At 45.9% G+C, this 21,519-nt stretch overlaps 1 protein-coding gene across 7 annotated transcripts; it reads left to right on the top strand.

Annotated features, from left to right (window-relative positions):
• The first annotated feature begins 5,898 nt into the window (after window positions 1-5,898).
• On the top strand, window positions 5,899-20,717 carry PHF11 (PHD finger protein 11). 7 transcript variants are annotated; one of them, XM_085215884.1, is made up of 12 exons: window positions 6,173-6,413; window positions 8,708-8,858; window positions 9,391-9,488; window positions 9,591-9,726; window positions 11,486-11,593; window positions 12,340-12,473; window positions 14,625-14,671; window positions 16,355-16,413; window positions 16,951-17,017; window positions 17,910-18,032; window positions 18,677-18,748; window positions 19,864-20,717. In XM_085215884.1, exons 4-12 carry the CDS (start codon window positions 9,619-9,621, stop codon window positions 20,001-20,003), a joined length of 858 nt encoding a protein of 285 aa, XP_085072010.1. In that variant the 5' UTR covers window positions 6,173-6,413; window positions 8,708-8,858; window positions 9,391-9,488; window positions 9,591-9,618; the 3' UTR covers window positions 20,004-20,717. The 7 variants fall into 7 exon arrangements, 6 of the variants coding, with proteins under 6 accessions (XP_085072006.1, XP_085072007.1, XP_085072009.1 ...); XM_085215885.1 differs by having other exon boundaries at window positions 8,708-8,849; XM_085215880.1 differs by lacking the exons at window positions 6,173-6,413; window positions 9,591-9,726 and adding an exon at window positions 5,899-6,150.
• The last annotated feature ends 802 nt before the right edge of the window (window positions 20,718-21,519 follow it).

A 21,519-nucleotide genomic window follows, 5' to 3' on the forward strand; every position in this document is an offset into this window, starting at 1 on the left:
CTCACCTCAGGTGATCAATCAGAGGTTCAGGCCGTGATTCAGCAGCCCCATACACTCCACCCCTTCAGAGCATGAACCAATGATTAGGTTGACTAAAAAGATTCCTAATACAGAGATCCAATATACCGCGACACACGTTGGTAGAATTCAAGATGAGTGACGATCGGTGAATGTTGATATTCTTTTATGGGCCAGTGCTCGATGATGTTACTGGTGACATGCAGTCGTGAGGTGCAGATCTGTCCTGCGTTCCATCAGTCCAGTGTAGACCATCACCGGGTGTTGCACATGATCTTACAGTAACACTGGAACGCTTTTGATGACATTTCATTCCTTCCGGTGATCCTGAAGGCTCAAAGATTCACGGGGAGAAATACAGATGTTTCAGAGGTACCAAGAGAGAAAGGTCTGCCCTCCAGGGTAAGATACAGGCCGTATTTCAACACTTCAGCTTGTACAGGGGCACATCCTGGCCACCTGTACCACACATTCTGGCCCGATGTCTGTGGCTGCATAATAATATCTGGCACCAAAGGAGGTGTCCTGATCTGCCATAGGGACATGATGGGAGTTCCTTTAGCATTGAAAATCAGAGTATTGACCACAATATTAGTAGGCCATGTACCTATTACTGGAGGGACTACTGAGCCTCCCGCCTCCAACAACCTCACCCAAGGTGCAAGTAGGCCACACCACTTGCGTCCTACCTGCACCTTCCAAGACCATTTTATCCTATGGGTACCCAGATCTAAATTCTCAGGGGCAGGGAGCGGAAGATTATTTTCATCACCAGTCTGGGGTCTTACCTGATGATCAGTGCCCATAATTTGGATCCTAAGCGGGGAGGCCCACGTTGTCTGCAACATTCTCAGGGCACTGGGTCTGCCATCTCAGGGTCTTTCATTCAGGTCCTGCAAGGTTTCATATAGTCTTTTTATCCACCCCTGAAGGGACTGGGAGTTTGTCTTCAGGGCAGCCTTAAGAATATTGTTGTAATGTTCAATAAGGCCTGCCCCCATTGGATTATATGGCAGGTGGAACCGCCATTCGATGTTGTTTTCTTCTGCCCAGCATTGTATCATTGTACCAGTAAAATGAGTCCCTTGGTCGCTCTTGATGACTTGAGGTGTCCCGTAGGCAGACATCAGTTTAGTGAGTGCCTTCATGGTATATGCCTGGTTTGCTTTTGGCACTGGATAGGCCTGCAGTAGACCACTTGTGGTGTTTATGCAGGTCAGGGCATATCTCGCCCCCTCAGACCGAGGAAGAGGCCCGATGTAATTGACCTGCCATCACTGGAGAGGATTATGTCCTCTAGCAAGATGGGCTGTTGTTTCGGGCAACGGTCTCAGTCTCATCTTGGAGCAAGCGTCGCAATCCCGGCATGCCTGGACGATGTCAGGTAGCTGTATGGGCAGTCCCCATGCCTTAGCAGCTGCCCACATGGTCTTCTGTCCCGCATGCCGTAGCTTTTGATGTAACCAACGGGCGATGTTCTCGGATGGTGAATTCTCAATCCATCGAACTCGGGCCAGTGTGTCAGCTTCATCGTTTCCCAGTGACTGTAGGGGCTGATGACCAGAAACATGGTAGACACGTACAGTCCTATTTTTGACTGTATTCTGTATGTCTAACCACATGTCCTTCCCCCAGATCGACCCGGCATGGATAGTCCATTCCTGGGTGACCCACTGTGCAATCCACAGAGTGAGCCCCCGGTACACAGCCCAACTATCTGTACAGATATTCAGGATACCATCACCAGGTTCCTTAGTTATAACCATCCACACGGCTTGCAGTTCTGCCCACTGGCTGCTCTGACCATCCTCCTCATCAAACCAGATTGTCTCAGTAGAAGGATGGTATGCTATTGCTCTCCACTTGCTTGGGTTGCCCTTGCTGGACCCATCTGTGTACCGGGCATCTTCAGGGATAGGGTATTTTCCCTCCTGAACAGGACTCTTCTGTGGTGGAGCAACCAGTATTTTTTTTGATGCATCACTGTGATACGTTACTGGGCCTAGGATCTTCTGGAGTTCTTCTTTTAAAGGTGATGAAGACAGACTACTCCTTTGGCTGAGATAGGCAACCCCATCGTGCCACTGTTTGTGCTTGGGCCACCCCTGTTTTAGGAAGGTGGGTCAGACCTTTTGGCCACCCCTGTTTTAGGAAGGTGGGTCAGACCTTTTGGCCACCCCTGAATCAGCAGTGGTCTTGACTATAACTTCAGCCGTTTGACTTATTGGCTCTAATGCCTGCAATGCCGAATAGGCAGCCAATAACTGCTTTTCAATCATACTTTATCTTTCTTCTGCTCCGTGCCAAACCTGAGACCAGAAACCAATGGGGGTCCAAACAGAACTCTGGCGTTGCCACAGGCCCCAACCAAAGCCATCTTGAGTGATGTGAACATCCAACTCAGCTGGAAGGGTAGGATCAAATATACCTAATGCCTGGGCTTGTTTAACTGCCAGTTTTGCCTGTTGGAAAGCGTCCTGTTGTTTTCCCCCAATCCCAAAGCTGCCCTTTTTTTGTGAGTCTATACAGTGGCCTTAGCTGCGCTAGGTGAGGTATAAAAGAATGCCAATAACCCAATATATCTAGAAACTCTTGTAGCTGCTTCAGTGTTGTAGAGACTGGAGATGCCTGAACCTTATCTATGGAAGTACTTTGGTCTTTCCTGACCAAACTACCCCCAGGAATTTTACGGACAGGCCCGGACCTTGCACCTTTTGGGGATTTATAGCCCATCCCCTCTGTTGTAAATAGGCGGTTAATGAATCCACCGCCTGTCCTACTGCCTCCAGTGAGTCGGATGTCAGCAGGAGATCATCAATATAGTGATACAGGTTAACATTATCAGGGTTTTTCCAATCAGCCAGGTCACACGCCACTAGATTGTGACAATATGTTGGTGAATGCACATACCCCTGTGGCAGGACCTGGAAGGTCCACTGCCTGCCTCCCCACAGTCCAGTCCTTGAAAATATTCTGTCATGCATACTGGGGAAATATTCCCCATAGTACGCAGGGGACCCCATTTCTCAATTATGGTTGCTAATTGGTAATGAGGAGATACCAGAAACCCTGGGATCTGCCCGGGGAGTTCATTTTATCTAGGGGAATGGTGTTCTCTCCCTTAACCATTTATAGAAATTCCACAAAAAAAAGTCATGATATAAAGTATATTTGGCCTGCCTGGCTCACCAAGTGTACAAGTAATGAATATACCGATGATATCATATATCCAAGTGTTTGATGTAGTTATTATACTGGAGCAGGAAAAAAAGGACACTCACCCTATCCTGGGCTTGCATAATAGACTCCAGTGGAGCAGATCTCCAGAAGAGATCCTTCCCTACTGGCATTCAGCTCTTAAATGGATCTAGGAGAGGTGGAGCCAGGTTCCACCCCTTCCTGCAGCACAGGATTGCCTTCACCTGTGCTCCCATGGCTGTCTCATTGCTCACCTCAGGTGATCAATCAGAGGTTCAGGCCGTGATTCAGCAGCCCCATACACTTGGGTTGGAAGGGACCTCAAGGATCATGAATCTCCAACTTCCCCTGCCACAGGCAGGGCCACCAACTTCCCCATTTAATACTAAACCAGATTGCTCAAGGGCTCATCCAACCTGATCTTGAACACCTCCAGGGACGGGGCATCCACAACCTCTCTGGGCAGCCTGTTCCAGCACCTCACCACTCTCATAGTACAGAACTTCCCCCTGACATCCAACCTAAGTCTTCCCTCTCTCAACTTCAAACCATTTCCCCTTGTCCTGCTGTTATCTACCCTTTCAAGGAGTTGACTCCTCTCCTGTTCATAGGCTCCCTTTATGTACCAGAAGGCTGCAATGAGGTCACCCCTTCTCTTCAGAGTAAACAAGCCCAGCTCCCTCAGCCTCTTGTGCTACTTGGCAAATAAAATGCAGTGGTTGCTGATGATAATATTTTAGCTTGCCTACGTGTGTGTGTGCCCATGAAGGGACGTGTTTTTTGTTATTAAGCAGATAAGCAAGTTTTCTTCTTTAATAATAAAGTTTGGGCTTGTGTTTCTTTGTAAAATAACTTATTAAATGAACTTGTTCACTGCAGAAGAAAGTACTTGTGCAGTGCTGACAAATGTTTTAATTTTCACTGTCTCGAAAAGCTCACAAAAAGTATAAAATAATTTGCAATGTGTTTTTCCTATGGATTTGACTGCTCATTTAAATGAGTTAAATGTGTTTTCAAGGTGTGAATCAGCTTACATGTGCTATGTTTCAAACCATAAGAGCATTGAAAATGAGACGTAAATTATGGCGAGCTCAAGTCATGGCAAATAATTGTATGCATTCTGATACACAGTCCTGTGAGTAACAAATAATAGGCAGCCATGCTTTCTGCAACTGTCAAGCAGAGATTTCAGGCCTACATCTACTCTACAAACTGCAAGAGAAGCAGAAGACAGCTCTTGGCCCTTGAATGTGGAAAGACAAATGGAAATGTCATTAAAAATCACGGTGAAAAAAAGAAGTGTGTTTTATCATTCTTAATTTTCTTTTCTGCCTCAGTGGTAGGAATTACAGTGCTGGGCTGGTGAGCAAAAGCTGTTCCTTGCTACAGAAAATACACGGTCTCCATCTATTTAGGAGCCTGCCATCAGTGTGAATTTTACACCAGGTAGCAATATGGGGCGGGGCTCTTTGGTTAGTTGCTTGTTGTCACACAGCTCCATTTCTGTGTTTCATAGATCCATAGAATCACAGAATGGCCTGGGTTGAAAAGGACCACAATGATCATCTCGTTTCAACCCCCTGCTATGGGCAGGTTCACCAACCACCAGACCAGGCTGCCCAGAGCCACATCCAGCCTGGCCTTGAATGCCTCCAGGGATGGGTGTTTGTGACCATGGCTGTCAGCATCACCAGCACTTCAGCAGAGTTACTGTATAAAAACTTAAATACTAAAGAAAGCATAGGTGGAAATGGTTGAGTCTGCAGAGCCCAGTAGCAGACGTGTAGGGATCCTTGACTGCCTGTTGTGGATATCAAGGAGGGCTGACAGAACCAGCAAGAGGCTCCTGAGGTGGTGCCCTGCTCACTACAGTGCTGGGACTGCCTGTGGTGAGTGAGGCTGTCCTGGTGAAGGGCTGGCGGTTGTGTGGCCCTGTGATCTATTGGGAAAGGATGTTAGCAGCCACTGTGCACAGCTCAGTGTAATATTCATACAGCGTATGGTCCTGAATCAACACTTTGAAAGGGTAGATAACAGCAGCCAAGGGGAAATGGTTTGAAGTTGAGGGAGGGAAGACTTAGGTTGGATGTCAGGGGGAAGTTCTGTACTATGAGAGTGGTGAGGTGCTGGAACAGGCTGCCCAGAGAGGTTGCGGATGCCCCGTCCCTGGAGGTGTTCAAGGCCAGATTGGATGGGGCCCTGGGCAGCCTGGTCTAGTATTAAATGGGGAGGTTGGTGGCCCTGCATGTGGCAGGGGGGTTGGAGCTTCATGATCCTTGAGGTCCCTTCCAAACTGGGCTGTTCTGTGATTCTGTGTGATTCTGAATGCGCTGACTGAAGATCTCTGGTGGCACAGCTGTGATAGAAACTGAACTGCAGCATATTACACTGATTTGTCAGTGTTATGTTACTGACGGTGCTAATTGCCAGTTTGACTTATCTCAGAGAAGGAAGTGGTTGAGAGTCATCAAGGCAGGGCTTTGAAGCAGAAGATTGCAAGGGACTTGCTGTGCAGAAATAATAACCTGTCAGCAGGTGGATAGAGGGACTCAACCTGTGACAAGCGAAGAATCAGGAGCTTTCTTCTGCCTCGGGTCACTCGAGGATAAGCCTGATTCTGTCCTTCTGATTAAGGCAGGCGGAGGGAGCGGGATTCGAACCGGTGACCCCAGCTCTACCACGCCTAAAGGCGCGGGGATGAGCCGAGAGCCGCTCCCTCACCACACGACCCTCACACCTCCAATCCCCGCCCGCATTCCGTACACCAGCCAATCGGCCGCTCGAAGCACCACCCCGTCGCCCCGGGCTGCTACTGAGCATGCTTCGCTGTGCGCCGGGTCCCGCCCGCTTCTGTGCGCTCCTCCCCCGCGTGGAAGCGCGCCGCCGTGCAGGCCGGGTCTGGGGGTGGCGGTGGACGGGAGCGGGCGCCCCGCGGTAAGTAGCGCCGCTGCGGGCCGGCCCGTGCCTTTTTGCCGGTCCCGCCGGGCCGGTAAGCACTGCGGCGCGTGGAACGAAAGTGTTAGGGAGTGGCTGAGGGCCTCCGGCGCAGCGAGGCCGAGTGCCTCGGGAGCGGGGGAGAGTCGGGAGCCGATGAGGAGCCCTGCGATTATCTCCGTAACGTTGAACGGCTGTGAGAAGGGACGGACCCGTCGGTCCGTCCATCTGCTTAAAAAAATTGTGGAAACATTTCCTGTGTGGTAAGCAGACGGTGGATTTGTTGTGGAAGCCTTGCGGTGGGCAGGTGTGTTTGTGCTGCTGATGGCGCGGTGCAGGACAGAGGAGCGCAGCGCTGTGCTGCTGCTCTCATTGAGGGAGCTGCGCTTGTTCCGCTGGAGGAAAGGAGGCTGCGGGGTGACCTCATTGCAGCCTTCCAGTACATAAAGGGAGCCTATGAACAGGAGGGGAATCGACTCTTTGAAAGGGTAGAAAACAGCAGCCAAGGGGAAATGGTTTGAAGTTGAGGGAGGGAAGACTTAGGTTGGATGTCAGGAGGTAGTTCTGTACTATGAGAGTGGTGAGGTGCTGCACAGGCTGCCCAGAGAGGTTGTGGATGCCCCGTCCCTGGAGGTGTTCAAGGCCAGGTTGGATGGGGCCCTGGGCAGCCTGGTCTAGTATTAAATGGGGAGTTTGGAGGCCTTGCATGTGGCAGGAGGGTGGGAGATTCATGATCCTTGAGGTCTCTTCCAACCCTGGTCATTCTGTGATTTCCCACAAAGAACAGGTGTGGGGCGACTTCTTTCTGTTCTCTGCATTGACAGAGGAATTTCAGCACTGCCTGATGTGAGCAGTGAGGATGCTGGGATCAGGCAGCTCCTTGGATTCTTTTCCTTTCCCTGCCAGGTGTGTGCTGGGGATTTCTAGTGCCTCCTGTTCTGCCTGGGCAAAAACGTGCTTTATTTCTCTGTATGGGTGCTCCCAGAGCTGCTTCTGGAAAGGAGATAGTTAGACCAATACCGTGGAATTGCACAATCACTGTGCACTGAGAAATGCTTTCATCCTCTTTTACTTTCGTTTACTGCTTTCTTCTACTTTGCTGCTGTTGCAACCACTGATAGGTGTGTTAATGCAAAACAGCACAAGGACCAAGCAGAGCAGTAGCAGAGGCACACAGCTGATTTGTTCCTTTTGCTGCTTCCCCTCTATATTCTTTACCAGCTCTTCCATTAGGGGAGGAAGAGCCTCCAGCTCCCGGAGATGACATTTACCTTAGGTTCTGAGGTAGCGAAGGTGAAAGTCACCTCTCAAAAGCTGCAAAAGAAGTTTGCAACAGCGAGTTGTTTTGCTATAAAATCAAGGGTGAGAAAATCAAGCATTGGAAAATGGTGCGTGGTCAGAACAGCAGTCCTAACACTGATGCCTTCCATACTGCCTGCTGCATCTTAGGGAAGGAACGAAGGGACTGCAACACTTGGTTCTGTCAGTGTGCTTGGAAGCAATCCAAAATGTGTTTGGAATATTATGAATTCTTAAGGGGGGGAAAAAAAAAAGAATAGAGTGCTATTGTGCCTTTTTACCTCACTGTTTTGAAGGTTATTTTCTTCCTACGGGCTTGGGGAAGAGAGACTGAAGGAACTGGGGCTGTTCAGTCTGGGGAAGAGGAGGCTGAGGGGAGACCTTATTGCTCTCTTCCAATACCTGAAAGGTGCTTACAGCGAGAGTGGGGTTGGTCTGTTCTCACTGGTGACAAGTGACAGGATGAGGGGAAATGGCCTCAAGTTGTGCCAGGGTAAGTTTAGGTTGGATGTCAGGAAACATTTCTTTACAGAAAGGGTTGTTAAGCACTGGAATAGGCTCCCCACGGAGGTGGTTGAGTCTCCATCCCTGGAAGTGTTTAAAAACCGTTTGGATGTGGTGCTCAGGGACATGATTTAGCAGAGGGTTGTTAGAGTTAGGGTAGTATGGTTAGGTTGTGGTTGGACTTGGTGATCTTCAGGGTCTTTTCCAATCTGAGCAATTCTACGATTGTATTAGAGAAGGGACTTGGAAGTGACAAAGATGATCAAAGATGCAGAACAGCTTCTGTGCAAGGATTCTTCAACTTGAAAAAGGGGCAGCAGGAGAAAGAATGAGAGATCTGTGGTATTGTGGGCCTTACTGCAGAAATGATGGTTTCTTGCCCCCTCACACAGAACACTTGAGGTGTAGTGAAACCAATGGTTGTTCAGGCAAAATGTAATTAAACTGTGGAGCTGAATTACGCCCTTAGCCTTTCCCCCCTCGCTTAAGAGCAGTTAGCTGGGTCTGCTATTCCATTTAGCTCTGTGTCCTATTCCTGACAGCAGTCTGTAGCAGAGACCTAAGGAAGAGCATAGGGCCAAAGCAAAGCTACTGTTGGTGGTGGGATAGTGAGCTAAGTTGGGCACTGGATGCAGGCTCGCTGTTTTTGCAGTGAGGACTGGCTGAGAGGTGTCCTTCCATTGCTTCAGAGTACCTGCAGAGGCACTGGAAATACAAAGGCTGACCTTACCAAAAATCTTCGGTTATCTTTCAGCACCAGGATTCCTCCTCAGAGCCTCTAAGGACAGCTGGGACTGCAGCCTCCAACTTCAGCATCTTGCCAAATTCCCAGGGCACCCAGAGACATCTCATCCAACTGGGAGTGATTAGGGCCTATGCATCTGCAGCGACTTCAGGTGTTAAGGGTGTGAGAACTCTTCCCAACCATTCAAATACCATAAACATGCTTTTTAGTTTCCTATTGTCATTGTTTCTGTTCTGCTTCTAATATTTCCATGGATTTCCATTTGTTTCTGTTGTCTATTTATCTAATGCCTAAGTTTTAAGGCTGATGTGATGATTACTGTGTAGGTAGATAGTAGAAGTCTGTCCCCATCCTACCTTGCTTACAAGGTACAGAAAGGTGCTGGGGGGAAAAAGAAATCAGGTATGCATGGAGGCTGAGTGACTTGCCTGACGTTAAGTAAAGTCTCAGTGGCAGAGCCAGAGGTAAAAAAAGAAATCCCCTTATGCTCTGGTGTTCTCAATGGAGACCTCCCCTTTCATAAAATAGAAGGAATATGGAACTAATTAAGCAGGAGTTGACTGCTGAAAGAGAGAAATATGTGCCCGATTTGCTGGGCTTATTTTCTGCTTATCTTGTACTTTTGTCACTGGAATACTTCAAATCCTTTTTCTCAAAAATAACACCAGGCTATTCTCACCCTTCTTCTACAGATCTCTGGGCTGTCGGAGGTGACGTCTCAGACGTTTGGAGTATCTCACCTCGTGGGAAACTGAAGATTTCTGCTGTGGACTTGCAGGGAAACCACAAAGTAATACTTCTGTGACTATTGCATGGAGTGATGCTGTAAATAACTTGGGGGAGGGGGGGAAGACTGTTCTGTGAAATAAGTAAGTGGCTTGTTTTGTCCCAGTCTTCCTGTTCCAGGTGCTCTCCAGGCGATGGCCAAAATGGTGAGAAGGACGTGTGCTTTCTGTTCAGAAGGGGAGGCTGCTTCTATAATGTATGTTGCCAAAGAGCAAAATATTGCAGCTCATCAGAGTTGTTTGGTGAGTGGTTTTCAGCTGGGCAGTGCCTGAGGAGAGTGGAGAAGCTCTAAAGGGGAAACTTCTACCGCTTGTCCATTTTTATTATAATTTTTTTGTAACTTCACAATGAACTCTGTCCTTTTTTTTCCTTTCATTGAAATAGGAAATATTCTCCAAGTTTATGGTATACTGCACAAAGGTTCGCTTCAAAAATAGCAGTAAAGATGGGTGCATCACTAGTCAGTCAAGAAGGGGCAATGGAAAATAGCTAGACCTGGGGTAAAACACATTTGTAAGAATTTTGGGGAGGAGGAGAACACGATTGCAGCAGTTTGGCACATTGCTCTTTGGTGTTATCACATCTCTATTCCTGGTCAGTGAGTGTTATAAATGCATGCAGTGTAGCAGTAGAAATTTGGTTGTCTTGAGACACTGAATTGAGTGAACCGTGTAAAAAATATCTGTTAAGCTCTGAGTGATCTGAGAACATCATTGCTTTCTTGGCTGTCAGAATGCCTCTCTTTCATGCTGGTGTCTTGAGGCAGCTGGTTCTCGGTGTGCAGAATCAGTTGCAGATGTCATATTCTCCCATCAGTGAGAGCTCCTTACTGCAGGAAGTGTGTCTGCTTCTGGAACTGCTTTCTGGCTTTCACTATTCCTGCCTTATTCTGGCAGGCTTTGTTTATATCCTTACTTTTCTACTAATTTTTCAACATTTCAAAGACATAATTAAGTGTTAGATGCTTGGTTTGAAATTGATTTTAGGGCTATAAATGTTGTGTGAATTATTTTATTTTTTAAAAAATTTTTTTTTACCCCTGAGCAGCAGTGTGTGCTTGCAGCTCAGAAGGCCAGCTGTGTTCTGGGCTGCATTAAAAAGGGGGTGGCCAGCAGGGAGAGGGAGGTGATTGTCCCCTTCTACTCAGCTCTTGTGAGGCCCCATCTGCAGCACTGCGTCCAGGCCTGGGGCCTCCAGTACAGAAAGGACGTGGAGCTCTTGGAGTGAGTCTAGAGGAGGGCCTCTAAGATGATCAGAGGGCTGGAGCACCTCTCCTATGAGGAAAGGCTGAGGGAACTGGGCTTGTTTAGCTTGGAGAAGAGAAGGCTCCAGGGAGACCTCATTGAGGCCTTCCAGTACTTGAAGGGAGCATATAAACAGGAGGGGAACAGCTGTTTATGAGGGTGGATAGTGATAGGACAAGGGGTTTTAAACTGAGACAAGGGAGGTTTAGGTTAGATATTAGGAGGAAGTTTTTCACACAGAGGGTGGTGACACACTGGAACAGGTTGCCCAAGGAGGTTGTGGATGCCCCATCCCTGGAGACATTCAAGACCAGGCTGGATGTGGCCCTGGGCAGCCTGGTCTGGTGGTTGGTGACCCTGCACATAGCAGGGGGGATGAAACTGGATGATCATTGTGGTCCTTTTCAGCCCAGGCTATTCTATGATTCTGATGACTTTATAAATGTGTCTGCCTTTGGAAGAGTGCTGCTTGGCTGCTTTTTGGCTTGAACAGCTGGTCAGATAAGATGGTCAAGGTGTGGAAGTCTGTCAGCCAAACAATTTCTCCTCCTTACTCTGGGCGTTGTGGACTTGATTCACGCTTCTTACGGAGTTCACTTTCTCACCTTTCAGCCTGTTCTTGGTTCATCCTTAAGCAATGTGAGATCGTCTGTGTGCAAGAGGATCAGATGTATAAAATGAATGATAAAAGAGGGGGACATTTTATACACTGATGACTAACTGGCTGTGTTAACTCTTAGTGTCTCTTTGTTTCTAGTTATTTTCCTCTGGATTTGTGGAATCTGAAGAGTATAACCCAGAAAATCTAGATTTAAGGTTTGATGTGGAATCCGTGTTGAATGAACTCAAGAGAGGAAAGCGACTGGTAAGGCAGTTTCTGAATCTGCACTCAGTCCTGTCTGAAAGCACTGCAGGGGGGTAGGGTGCACACTGAGGTTGTCTGGTCAGCTGTGACTGGGGAGAAGAAATTAAAGAAGGCATTGGTCCTCCTGACCTACTAAGATTGGGGAAATTAGAGATTTAGAATTAAAAACATCAATTTGATATCATACTTATTGAAATTCCATTATTATTTTTCTTAATAATTGTAATTTATTGGGTTTTCTGGCCTTTTTTTCCTACGAGAAAAAACTAAGAGACTTCCTTGAGAGACTTTGAAATACCTATGCAGTGCCTGAAACAAAATTATGCAACCTATAAGGATAAAGGGAAACACCTTTTCTTTTTAGCAGGAGGATGATTTACATGAGATTTTCTTACTTGTTTTGTTTTCAACTCCTCTCTTCTTGGATGGAACTGATTTCTTTATGGGGTTGGTCTAAAAAACATAAATGCAACCAATAAGTACGGAAATAGGTTGGGCAAGATTTGGAACGAGGTGGGGAGGGAAGCAGTCCAGTACCCTTATGTAGCTCTTTTTGTGCTGCTTAAAGGGTGAAATGATGCAGCTGAGGCAAAATAGCAGAGAGATGAGTGAAACATTGAACAGGGTAAAAGCTTGGCGTTGTAAGCTGGATGCATTACACAGAGCTCTAAGTATTGCAATGAAAGATTGGACTTTCCTATAGAGAATAATGTTTGTTTCCTAAGTTAGGTTTCATTTTGTTGTAGGTGTGCAATTTCTGTCGCAAGAAAGGAGCCACAGTGGGATGTGAGGAGAGAGCCTGCCGCAGGAGTTACCACTACTTCTGTGCCTTGTGTGATGATGCAGCCATAGAAACAGATGAAGTAAATGGAGTCTACCGGTATTTAACAGTCTTTTCTGGCGTAGGATGGTCCAGGTTGTGGTGCTGTTTGTCAAACGTATGGTTGGGTTTGATGGTTTTCTGAGCTGGTGGTGTAGAGATTTGGGAAAGGACTCAGAAACACCTCTTGTGAGTCAGTTTTGCTCCATACAGCACAGGCAAACAATAGCAAAGCTGAACTGAAGAGATGCAAGAGGTCTGAATGAGAGAGAAGTGGTAAGGCAAGTTTTAGGAATTTGACGGCAAAGACTTTTGGACTGGATCAGTGGCGTAAGAGAAGGGGGATATTTGTAGCTACTGTGAAATTACTGGAGAGAAGAATGAGACTTGAAGACCTGTGGCCATGGATTGACAGCCTTCTTCCTGGTGAAATATACTGAGAAGTGTACCGGAGAGAATTCCTTTGGTGAGGGGAGAACTGGTGTTTTAAATCCTGAATTGCCACTGTTGAGATGATGAGCAGAGATTATTGAAGCTAACAGAGCAGAACAGAAAAGAGAAGGCACGCGGTGCTTTGTAAAAGGTTAGTAACAAGTATGGGTGGGGGTGTAAGCATAATGCATAGTGCCAGTGATGGTAGGGGAACGCTTCCACATAGGGTGGCCTGAGTAGTAAAAACTGCTGTGTGTGCATTGTAAGAAGTCCTTGTGCTTATGAAGGTTGCTTTTAACTGGGAAAGAATAGATTTAAAAGTGTGAGGGGAGTTAAAAGTCACAACTGAAGGGCAGTGTTGGAAATTCAGGCACATTGGAGCACCTCTTCTATTAAGAAAGATTGAGGGAACCTTTGGAGAAGAGAAGGCTCCAGGGAGACCTCATTGAGGCCTTCCAGTACTTGAAGGGAGCATATAAACAGGAGGGGAAGCGGCTGTTTATGAGGGTGGATAGAGATAGGACAAGGGGGAATGATTTTAAACTGAGACAGGGGAGGTTTAGGTTAGATATTAGGAGGAAGTTCTTCACACGGGGTGGTGATGCACTGGAACAGGTTGCCCAAGGAGGTTGTGGATGCCCCATCCCTGGAGGCATTCAAGGCCAGGCTGGATGTGGCTCTGGGCAGCCTGGTCTGGTGGTTGGTGACCCTGCACATAGCAGGGGGTTGAAACTGGATGATCATTGTGGTCCTTTTCAACCCAGGCCATTCTGTGATTCTATAAATAAAGTGCCTCCAGTACTGTAACTTCCTAAGTTGTTAGGCATGCAGTAGTCTTTGTGCATCAAAATGAATTGCATGCAAAAGAAAAAGCTGTCTTGTCAAGGAAACAGCCTACTCTTCAGCACTTCTAATATTATTTTTAAGTAAAAGAATGTTGCTAATTAGAAAATGGTGTAGTAAGTGCAGTTCCCTTTAAAAATGGCTTCTTTACACTTGAGCATTAGTCGTGGCAAATGGAGGTTTGTATTGAAAAGAGGAGCTCAGCTATGCTCTTGACGAGGTGACGCAGTTTAAAAAGTGATTTGGGATCCTTCTGTAAGAAAGGCATTGATAGAAGCCGGTTCTGTTATCTACAAATAACTGTATCCAGAAGGAATGTTTCCAAGCTGCGTTTGTTTCATTTTACCTCCCTCCAAGAGATTCACATTGCTCACCTAAAAATGGAGGAAATCTTTGCATCCTGCATATTTGTTGTACAGGGTTATAACTTGACTGGCAGCACCGGCATTTAAACAAGTTGTGGGGCTGACCTGGCTGGTACAGGACAGGGGAGGCAGAAGGGCAGTAGCTATGAAGAAGTAACATCAGTAGTTCAGTATTTTGTCCTGACAGTGTTTATCTCATTTTAATGAACTGCTTCAAGGAAGAGTATTGCAGGTGATACACTGTCTCAGTGTCAATGCCACCTGGCATGAAATGATTGAGCAGTGAGCAGGGCCAGACAGTGGGGTGATAGAACTGTTAATCTGAAGCTGCCACATTCAGAGCCTGCTGAGGCTTCAGAAGTAACGCTAGAAACTTGTGTGGGTGTGACTTCACTGCAGGTGCTTTCAAGGTGGGTAATGCTGGAGAAAAATCCTGATTCTTTTTAGGATGTCTTTCAATTTACACAGAATGGGTAGAGAGGAAAATACTCAAATATTTGTTAAAATCAGCATAACTCTGTGTATGTATTCATTAATACTTTTTCTCTTTAAAATTGAACTGAACTTTCAGAGTGTTCTGCTCAAAACATGACCCAGGCAACAGGACCAATCACTATGGTGAGTTTCTTTTAATGGCTTGATTGATTTGTATCTGTTTTAAAAGCGTGCATACTACAGTCAGTAACACATTTGAACAAACAGTGTTATTGCTCCTTTATATTGACTGGTGGGTTTCTGATCTTGCAGGAGGCGGTTGGTTGAGACCCACATGTGCACCAGAAATCAATAAGTTCTGTTGATTTAGGAAGTGTTTGTATTTGATCACCTCCAGATCTCCCCCAGAACTGACTGTGGACCCAACCTTTCATGGCAGGAAAGCTCAAGCAGCTTGTATAAAAAAAAAAAAAAAAGCATTTGGTATGTGAGTGGTGCACAAACTGGATGAGCAAGGAGAAGGCTGTTACAGGAGTGCTCACCTTGGCATTTTTGTCTGCAGCAATGTTAGAACATTCACATCTGCATCTTCTCCATTCACTGCAGTACTTCTTAAACATGGCCTTTCATTCTGAAGGATCCCAAAGAGCTTTTTACGTGTAGCAAAAGGGTAATGCAGTATGTGTGAAAGGATTGCTTCCTCTGCTGCAGGAATACAGTTGAACTTGATGGTCCTGGTGCTTGCTGCATGTAGAGGTAGAGGTAGGCAGGAGTGTCTCTGAGTTAACCAGCTCTCCAGGCATGTTTTCCATGGTAGTCTGGAGAAAACTGAGTTGAGAAACATCCCCCTTGTTCTAGGTACATTCTAATTCCTATGTGGAAATGTCAGGCCTCTGCTGTGCGATGGAAAGAGGATGGGGTACCTTAAGGGCCAAGAGGTTTTGCTGCTCTTTGCTGCAGAGATGGGAGGGCAAGCATCCAGATGGGAGCTTGGAAGTGGGCTCCAGCCTTTGCTCAGCTGGAAGTGTTGGATGTTCCTGGAGAGAAACCTGATACACATAGAAGAGCTGAGGACAGTCTGGGGAGCAGGAGAGGCTGGATTGCTGCCTGAACTGTGTTCCCTTGTTTTCCAAGGCAACTCCTAATGCACTGTTAAACGTATCAGGAAGGGCTAAGGAAACCCTAGTGTTCATCAAAGGTGTCCTGACAGACAGCAAGCCGTGCTTTGTGCCTATGGCAGCACTTCATAGTGCTCCAAAATAGGCCACCTAGCTTTGTTTTGGGTGGATATGATTTCCTTTAAGGCCACAAAAAATACAAGTGTACAGCACAGGACCCAAAAAGAACTTGTTCTGACAGCCCTTTCTGTACCAGCAGTAGCTCCTCATTCCCAAGATGATTTCTAATAGGTTTAATGCTTACTACATGCTATCCAAGGCATGTAGAGCTATAAGGGAGAGAGCCATGTCACTCCACTGTGTTTAAAATCCTCAGGTTTTGGTGGTGATTGTGCTCTTCTCCAGCTTTCTCTCCTTCTCTGCTTATGATGCTATGGTGGAGAGAAGCTGGTGTGGACTGATGGGAGGGACAGAGAGAAAGAAGCAGAGTTTGCAGAGATCTTTGCCACTAAAAAATGCTTTGCAGCTTAAATAACAAAAGCTCACTAGTAACACTGCTTCCCATTGGGAGCTCTGGAGGTTTTCTAGGAGCAAAGGAAACTTAATGTAATTCGTACGCCTTTGGGACACCTAAAATAATTCTCTGTGTAGCCTTAGTTTTCAGCGTGTATTAACAGCAATGAGGATCAGTTGGAAGAAAAAAGTCAATTTTCACAGATTTATCAGATTTTTGTCTCTTGCTTTCTAGATGCAGCTAATAAGAGGAAAAGACATGCATCGAAATCTTCCACCACCATGGAACAAATGGTAATTCCAAATTTAAATAGTTCTAAAACAGAAACCCACATCTGCTGCAGCAAAGGACTCCTTTAGTGAAGTATTTTTGACAGTGTGTCAAGAGAGACTCATGGGATTCTCTTGGCTCCACCAAAGCTTTCATGGGAATTTCCCTGAGTCAGGATTTCTCCTTCCTAGAGGAGCTGGCCTACAGCTTGCCTTGGGAAGAGCTGCTGCTATCCCCAGCTTTCAGACTTTCACAACTAGGTTATTTGTCCCCAAAAATGTATCAGCTGTTGAGTATATTGTGCAAGTGCAGTAATAGCAGCTAAGAAGGGCAGTGTCCCTCATTGTGCTTTCCTTAGAGATTTCACTTCGAAGCAGTTTTTGCTTCCCCTTTTAGAAACCTGAATGTCTGGAGAGGGGTACAGGTAGGTGTGTGGAGAAGCTGACTTGATTCACAAAATCATGAGCTGCTTTTTCCCTACCCACTAATACAGAGGTAAGATATGGAAAACAGAGCAGTAAACATCAGTGTGATGTTAAAACGTGTTGATTTTTTTACAGAGGGCAGAAGAGACAGCAGAAGATAACAGATTACGGATATTAAGAAGGAAAAGCAGCAGACACAAAGGTGTGACTGGCTTTATAGAACAGCTGTGTGCTACTGTGCTGTGTTGCATTGATGTTCAGTGCCTGGAAATGTTTGATAGCAGCAGTGCTGAAAACTTCCATTTCCCCTATCTACAAGTGACTGTTGTGGCAAGGAAGACAGTCTGATTTGCACAGTGACTGCACAAGCTCTAGCCATGCAGCAGTGCGTGAGGGCTGCTCGGTGCACCTTAAATGAGAATGCTGCAGCTCCCTGGGCAGGAATTGGGCTTTCTAAATATTGAGCTCCTTGCACTGTTTTCTATCCTTTATCCTGTTCAGTCCGTGGTGCTGTCCAGAAAACTTAAAAATAAATAGTGTAAAAGCACATCACCTGCTTTCCCACACTAGGGGGGGTATTAAGCAGCTCTAGGAATGGTGAATCAGGAGTTAGGGATGCACTGATTTCTGAACAAAGCCTAATCTAGAGTTTCTGTAAACTTAGACCCAGCACAATGCTTGTATTCTCTTGACCACAGAACCACAGAATCGGCCTTGGTTGGAAGGGACGTCAAGGATCATGAATCTCCAACCCTCCTGCCACATGCAAGGCCTCCAAACTCCCCATTTAATACTAGACCAGGCTGCCCAGGGCCCCATCCTACCTGGCCTTGAACACCTCCAGGGACGGGGCATCCACAACCTCTCTGGGCAGCCTGTTCCAGCACCTCACCACTCTCTCTGTAAAGAACTTGACCACATTGTTGTTCCCTCTGCAGAGGGTTGAGTGAGTAGCAAGACGAGCCAGCTGGGTGTGTGTTACTAGAAGTGGGCTTTGAACTGAAGTTTCAGTTTCTGAAATGTATGGGTAAAGCCTAAGCTGCTGTGCTCAAGATCTTTTATGTTTACGAGTGCTTGTGTTTGTGTTTTAACAGTCCGAATCGACTTTCTCAGGAAATGCAAACAAGCTGGGCTTCTGGATGACATATTTGAAGAAATGTTGGACACCCTTCACTTGGCACAGGAAAAGCTGATGGATGACAACACTTCAGAGACAGGTATGGAGGTCTGCGGTGACTGTTCTCACAGCAGAAATGTTGATCCGACTGCCAAGCACTTGAGTCCTCAGAACATTGACACGGGGCCATTGCTAGTACTTGGCAGCTGGCTTCTGTCATGTTTCTGCAGTTGGGTAATAGGTGGACAGAGGTGTTGTGTTTTGGTTTTTTTGGCATAGAGGGGAGTTGCTGCAAACTCAGTGTGCTCTGGTAGGCTTTCTGACTTTTAAATTGTTGTATTCGTTGACAAGAGCTTTGGTAGTACAGCTGGGGAAGGCCAGCTGTGTTCCTCTCCCACACAGTGAAGAAGAGAGCAGTCCAGGAGAGAACCTCCTGATGGTCCTGCAAACTCTGCAGGTGTCCATTGAAATAAACACAAAATGCCTCAATTGGGAAACTGAAGCATAATTCTGGCATGGTCGTTAAGGCAGTGATAGCCGTGTCCCATAAGTGTTGTCCAGAATTAGATGTGCTATGGAGTGTTTTCTTGGCTTTTCTTAAAACCTCAAGCAATTGCTGTAATGCAAGTAATTCCTATAATGTAAATCATTAATTAATTAATTTGTGCTGCATCTAATGTTAGATACTACATGAACCCAAGGCCTCTGTAAACCTTTCCTCTGTGATATTATCATTTCCTGCAGAGTATGAGGAGACGGTAATATCGCTCTTTGACTGCGGACTGTTTGAAAACATACTGACAAATATTCATTCAGGTAAGTGAATTATGCTGTCTGCGTGGCAGCACACGGTATGGTTTTAGTACAAAGGCTATTCTTCTGGGAGTTTTGTTAAAATTATAGAATCTAGAGCATACTGGGTTCAAAGGGACCTACAAGGATCATCGAGTTCAACTCCTGGCTCCACACAGCACCACCCAACATTCAACCAGGTATCTGAGAGCGCTATCCAAACACTTCTTGAAGTCCAGCAGCTCAGGGCTGTGCCCTCTGCCCTGGGCAGGCTGTTCCATGCCCAGCACCATCAGGTGCACACCCTGTCCCTAACCCCCAGCTGCCCCTGCCCTGACATGTCTCTGTGCCGTTCCCTCTGCCCCCAGTCTATTTTTAACTCTAAACATGTCAATTTCCCTACCCTTAGCAGGTCAGGAGGACCTAGTACTACTTCTCAGCATTTTATTTTTATTTTTTTCCAAGCATAAAACTTAGTAGACAACCTTAGTACTCCTTAGTACTTAGTGTACCTTCAAGCCCTGTATTGAAGTCATTGCCAAAACAATTATAGAGAACAGGCCCTAAAATGGAGTGTTGCCACTGAATAAAAGCTGTTGCTTCCTGAATCAGTAGACCTGGTGCTGCAGTTACCTCAATGCAAGGTTCTAACACTGCCTCATCTGAGGGCAGTTAGTTAGACACATCTCTGCTTATCATCCCAAGTTACACTTGCTTCTTTCTCAGCTGCATATTGCACTATATTATTTATAGAATCATACCATGGCCTGGGTTGAAAAGAACCACAGTGGTCTGCTACTTCTGCAGCTCAGATCTTCCTCAGTCGCCCTCTTCTGTTCTGATTCCATCCAAACTACTTTTCATTTCCAAGTCAGTAATGAGAACTCATATCAAAGCTGATTCCAAACCTTAATCAAATGGATGTGTGCCAAATGTGATAGCTGACAGTAAAGAAAAGCAGAGATGAGGGGTCACAGAAAGTGCAGCACTCTAAAGGCAGTGGTGTCACTAGGTAAATCTGAGCAGTAGAGGCCTCTGCAACCTGCCTGTTAATGTATAACACATTAAATATACATTAATGACTGTTGTATCTAAACATAAATGAATAAAAGCTTTTATCCCTTTCTTTTCTCTAATAGGGACTGAGGAAAAAATTCAAGAATTGCTGAAAAGCAGGAAAAGACTGGATAACCAGATTGAGCTACTGCAGGAGTTAAAAGAAGTTTCTCTCCCCTCCCAAGAGAGTACTGCCAGTACATCCAGTACAGTGTCTGAGTAACCCCACGGCTGCCGGTGACGTTGTCAATACTCCACATCTTTTGATGATAGCAACCAGATAGAGCACATCTGGTCAGTATGTGATTTCCTTTCCCCCAGGCTAGTGCCACAAGCAAAGACTGGATGTTTTTACTCATTTTTATACCTCACTGTTGCAGTAACTTGAAGTTATTACTCTTCAAATTTTATTGTGGATAATTGTATTATACATCAGCTGTAGGTTTTTTTTTTAAAGTAAAACCCTCCCCCAGGACTTTTTCCTTCAAAGACAAGGGACTGTCTTTGCTGCCATAGAAAGCTTTTTCAAGTCACTTTAATTGCAGCAGCCTCTTCTGCCTGTGTGAAGTGGCCACTTCCCTGTCTGCATCTACACAGCATTGTTTTAAAGGACCACAGTGCTGCTCTGGCTTTCCAAAGAAGATCAACTAGCAGGACTTGCACCGAGAGAAGTCTTCTGACTTGTAAGCTGGAGGATTTTAAAGTGTTTCTTGATTGACTGCCTAAAATATTAGTTCTGCTGTAGCAGCAGTGGTAGAGTGATGGCTGCAGGCAGACCAGAAGTGGTGAGGTACTACACTCTGATCAATGTGTATAGTATAGGATGGATCAGACAATGGGACTGTCTTCTTCCTTTCTTTCTTTCTTTACAAAGGATGCAATTTCCCTCTGTTTTATCTTAAGAGCTATTATATTAAAATGGTTTGAATACAGAAAAGCATTAACTATAAAAGGTTAAGTTAATGAAAATAAAGTGTTTTTAAAAAAGCTGTCTTTAGTGATGCTCAGAAGCCCCAGTGTTGCATGGGCTGTGGCCTAGGAGGGGGCAGGCTGTCACCCCCTTGGGTTTACCAACACTGTGCATCTCAGCAGCAAGCAAAAGCAGCACTGAAGAGCATGGCTCTCACACTACAGAATGGCACAAGAGGCTCCAGGGCCAGCCTGCAGCCTCCTAAAACCAAGGCAACACCCTTCAACGCGTTAACACGGAGAAAGAATTATCTATTATGAGTTACTAGGAAAGCAAGATGAAAATACACCATCAGTGGAAAGAAGTAAAGCTCATTCAACTCAGGCTAATTCTTTTTCCTTCCTTACTGCAAAGATCTGAATTACTGATGAATTACCTACTGTTTCTCCCCTCTCACCAAGCTGGACCTTTAGTCAAGGTTAGTTTATAGTTTGCAGTCTAGAACAAGCTGTGCATTAACACTGCTTTTGACATACATGGAAGTGTTTTTTTTCCACACAATCCTACACTGAACTCTTCCTCTTCATACTGTAGAAGATCCCTGGTCTCTACAACACTGTGAAATCATTGGCTCTGCAATACTGAGCAAAGGTTTACCCCAAAAAGTCAATCTAAACTTCAAATTTAAACTTTTCCACCCTTTATCTGGAGACAGCAGAGTAACATCCTTATTGCACACAGTACAAACAGTAGGTGGCACGTGGCCACTGTGAAGTTACAGCATCAGTGTTTCCCATCTGGACTCATCAGCAACATGGACCACAATCAC

Source organism: Meleagris gallopavo, chromosome 1, assembly GCF_905368555.1.
Source record: "Meleagris gallopavo chromosome 1, MGAL_WU_HG_1.1, whole genome shotgun sequence".
Lineage (NCBI taxonomy): Eukaryota > Metazoa > Chordata > Aves > Galliformes > Phasianidae > Meleagris > Meleagris gallopavo.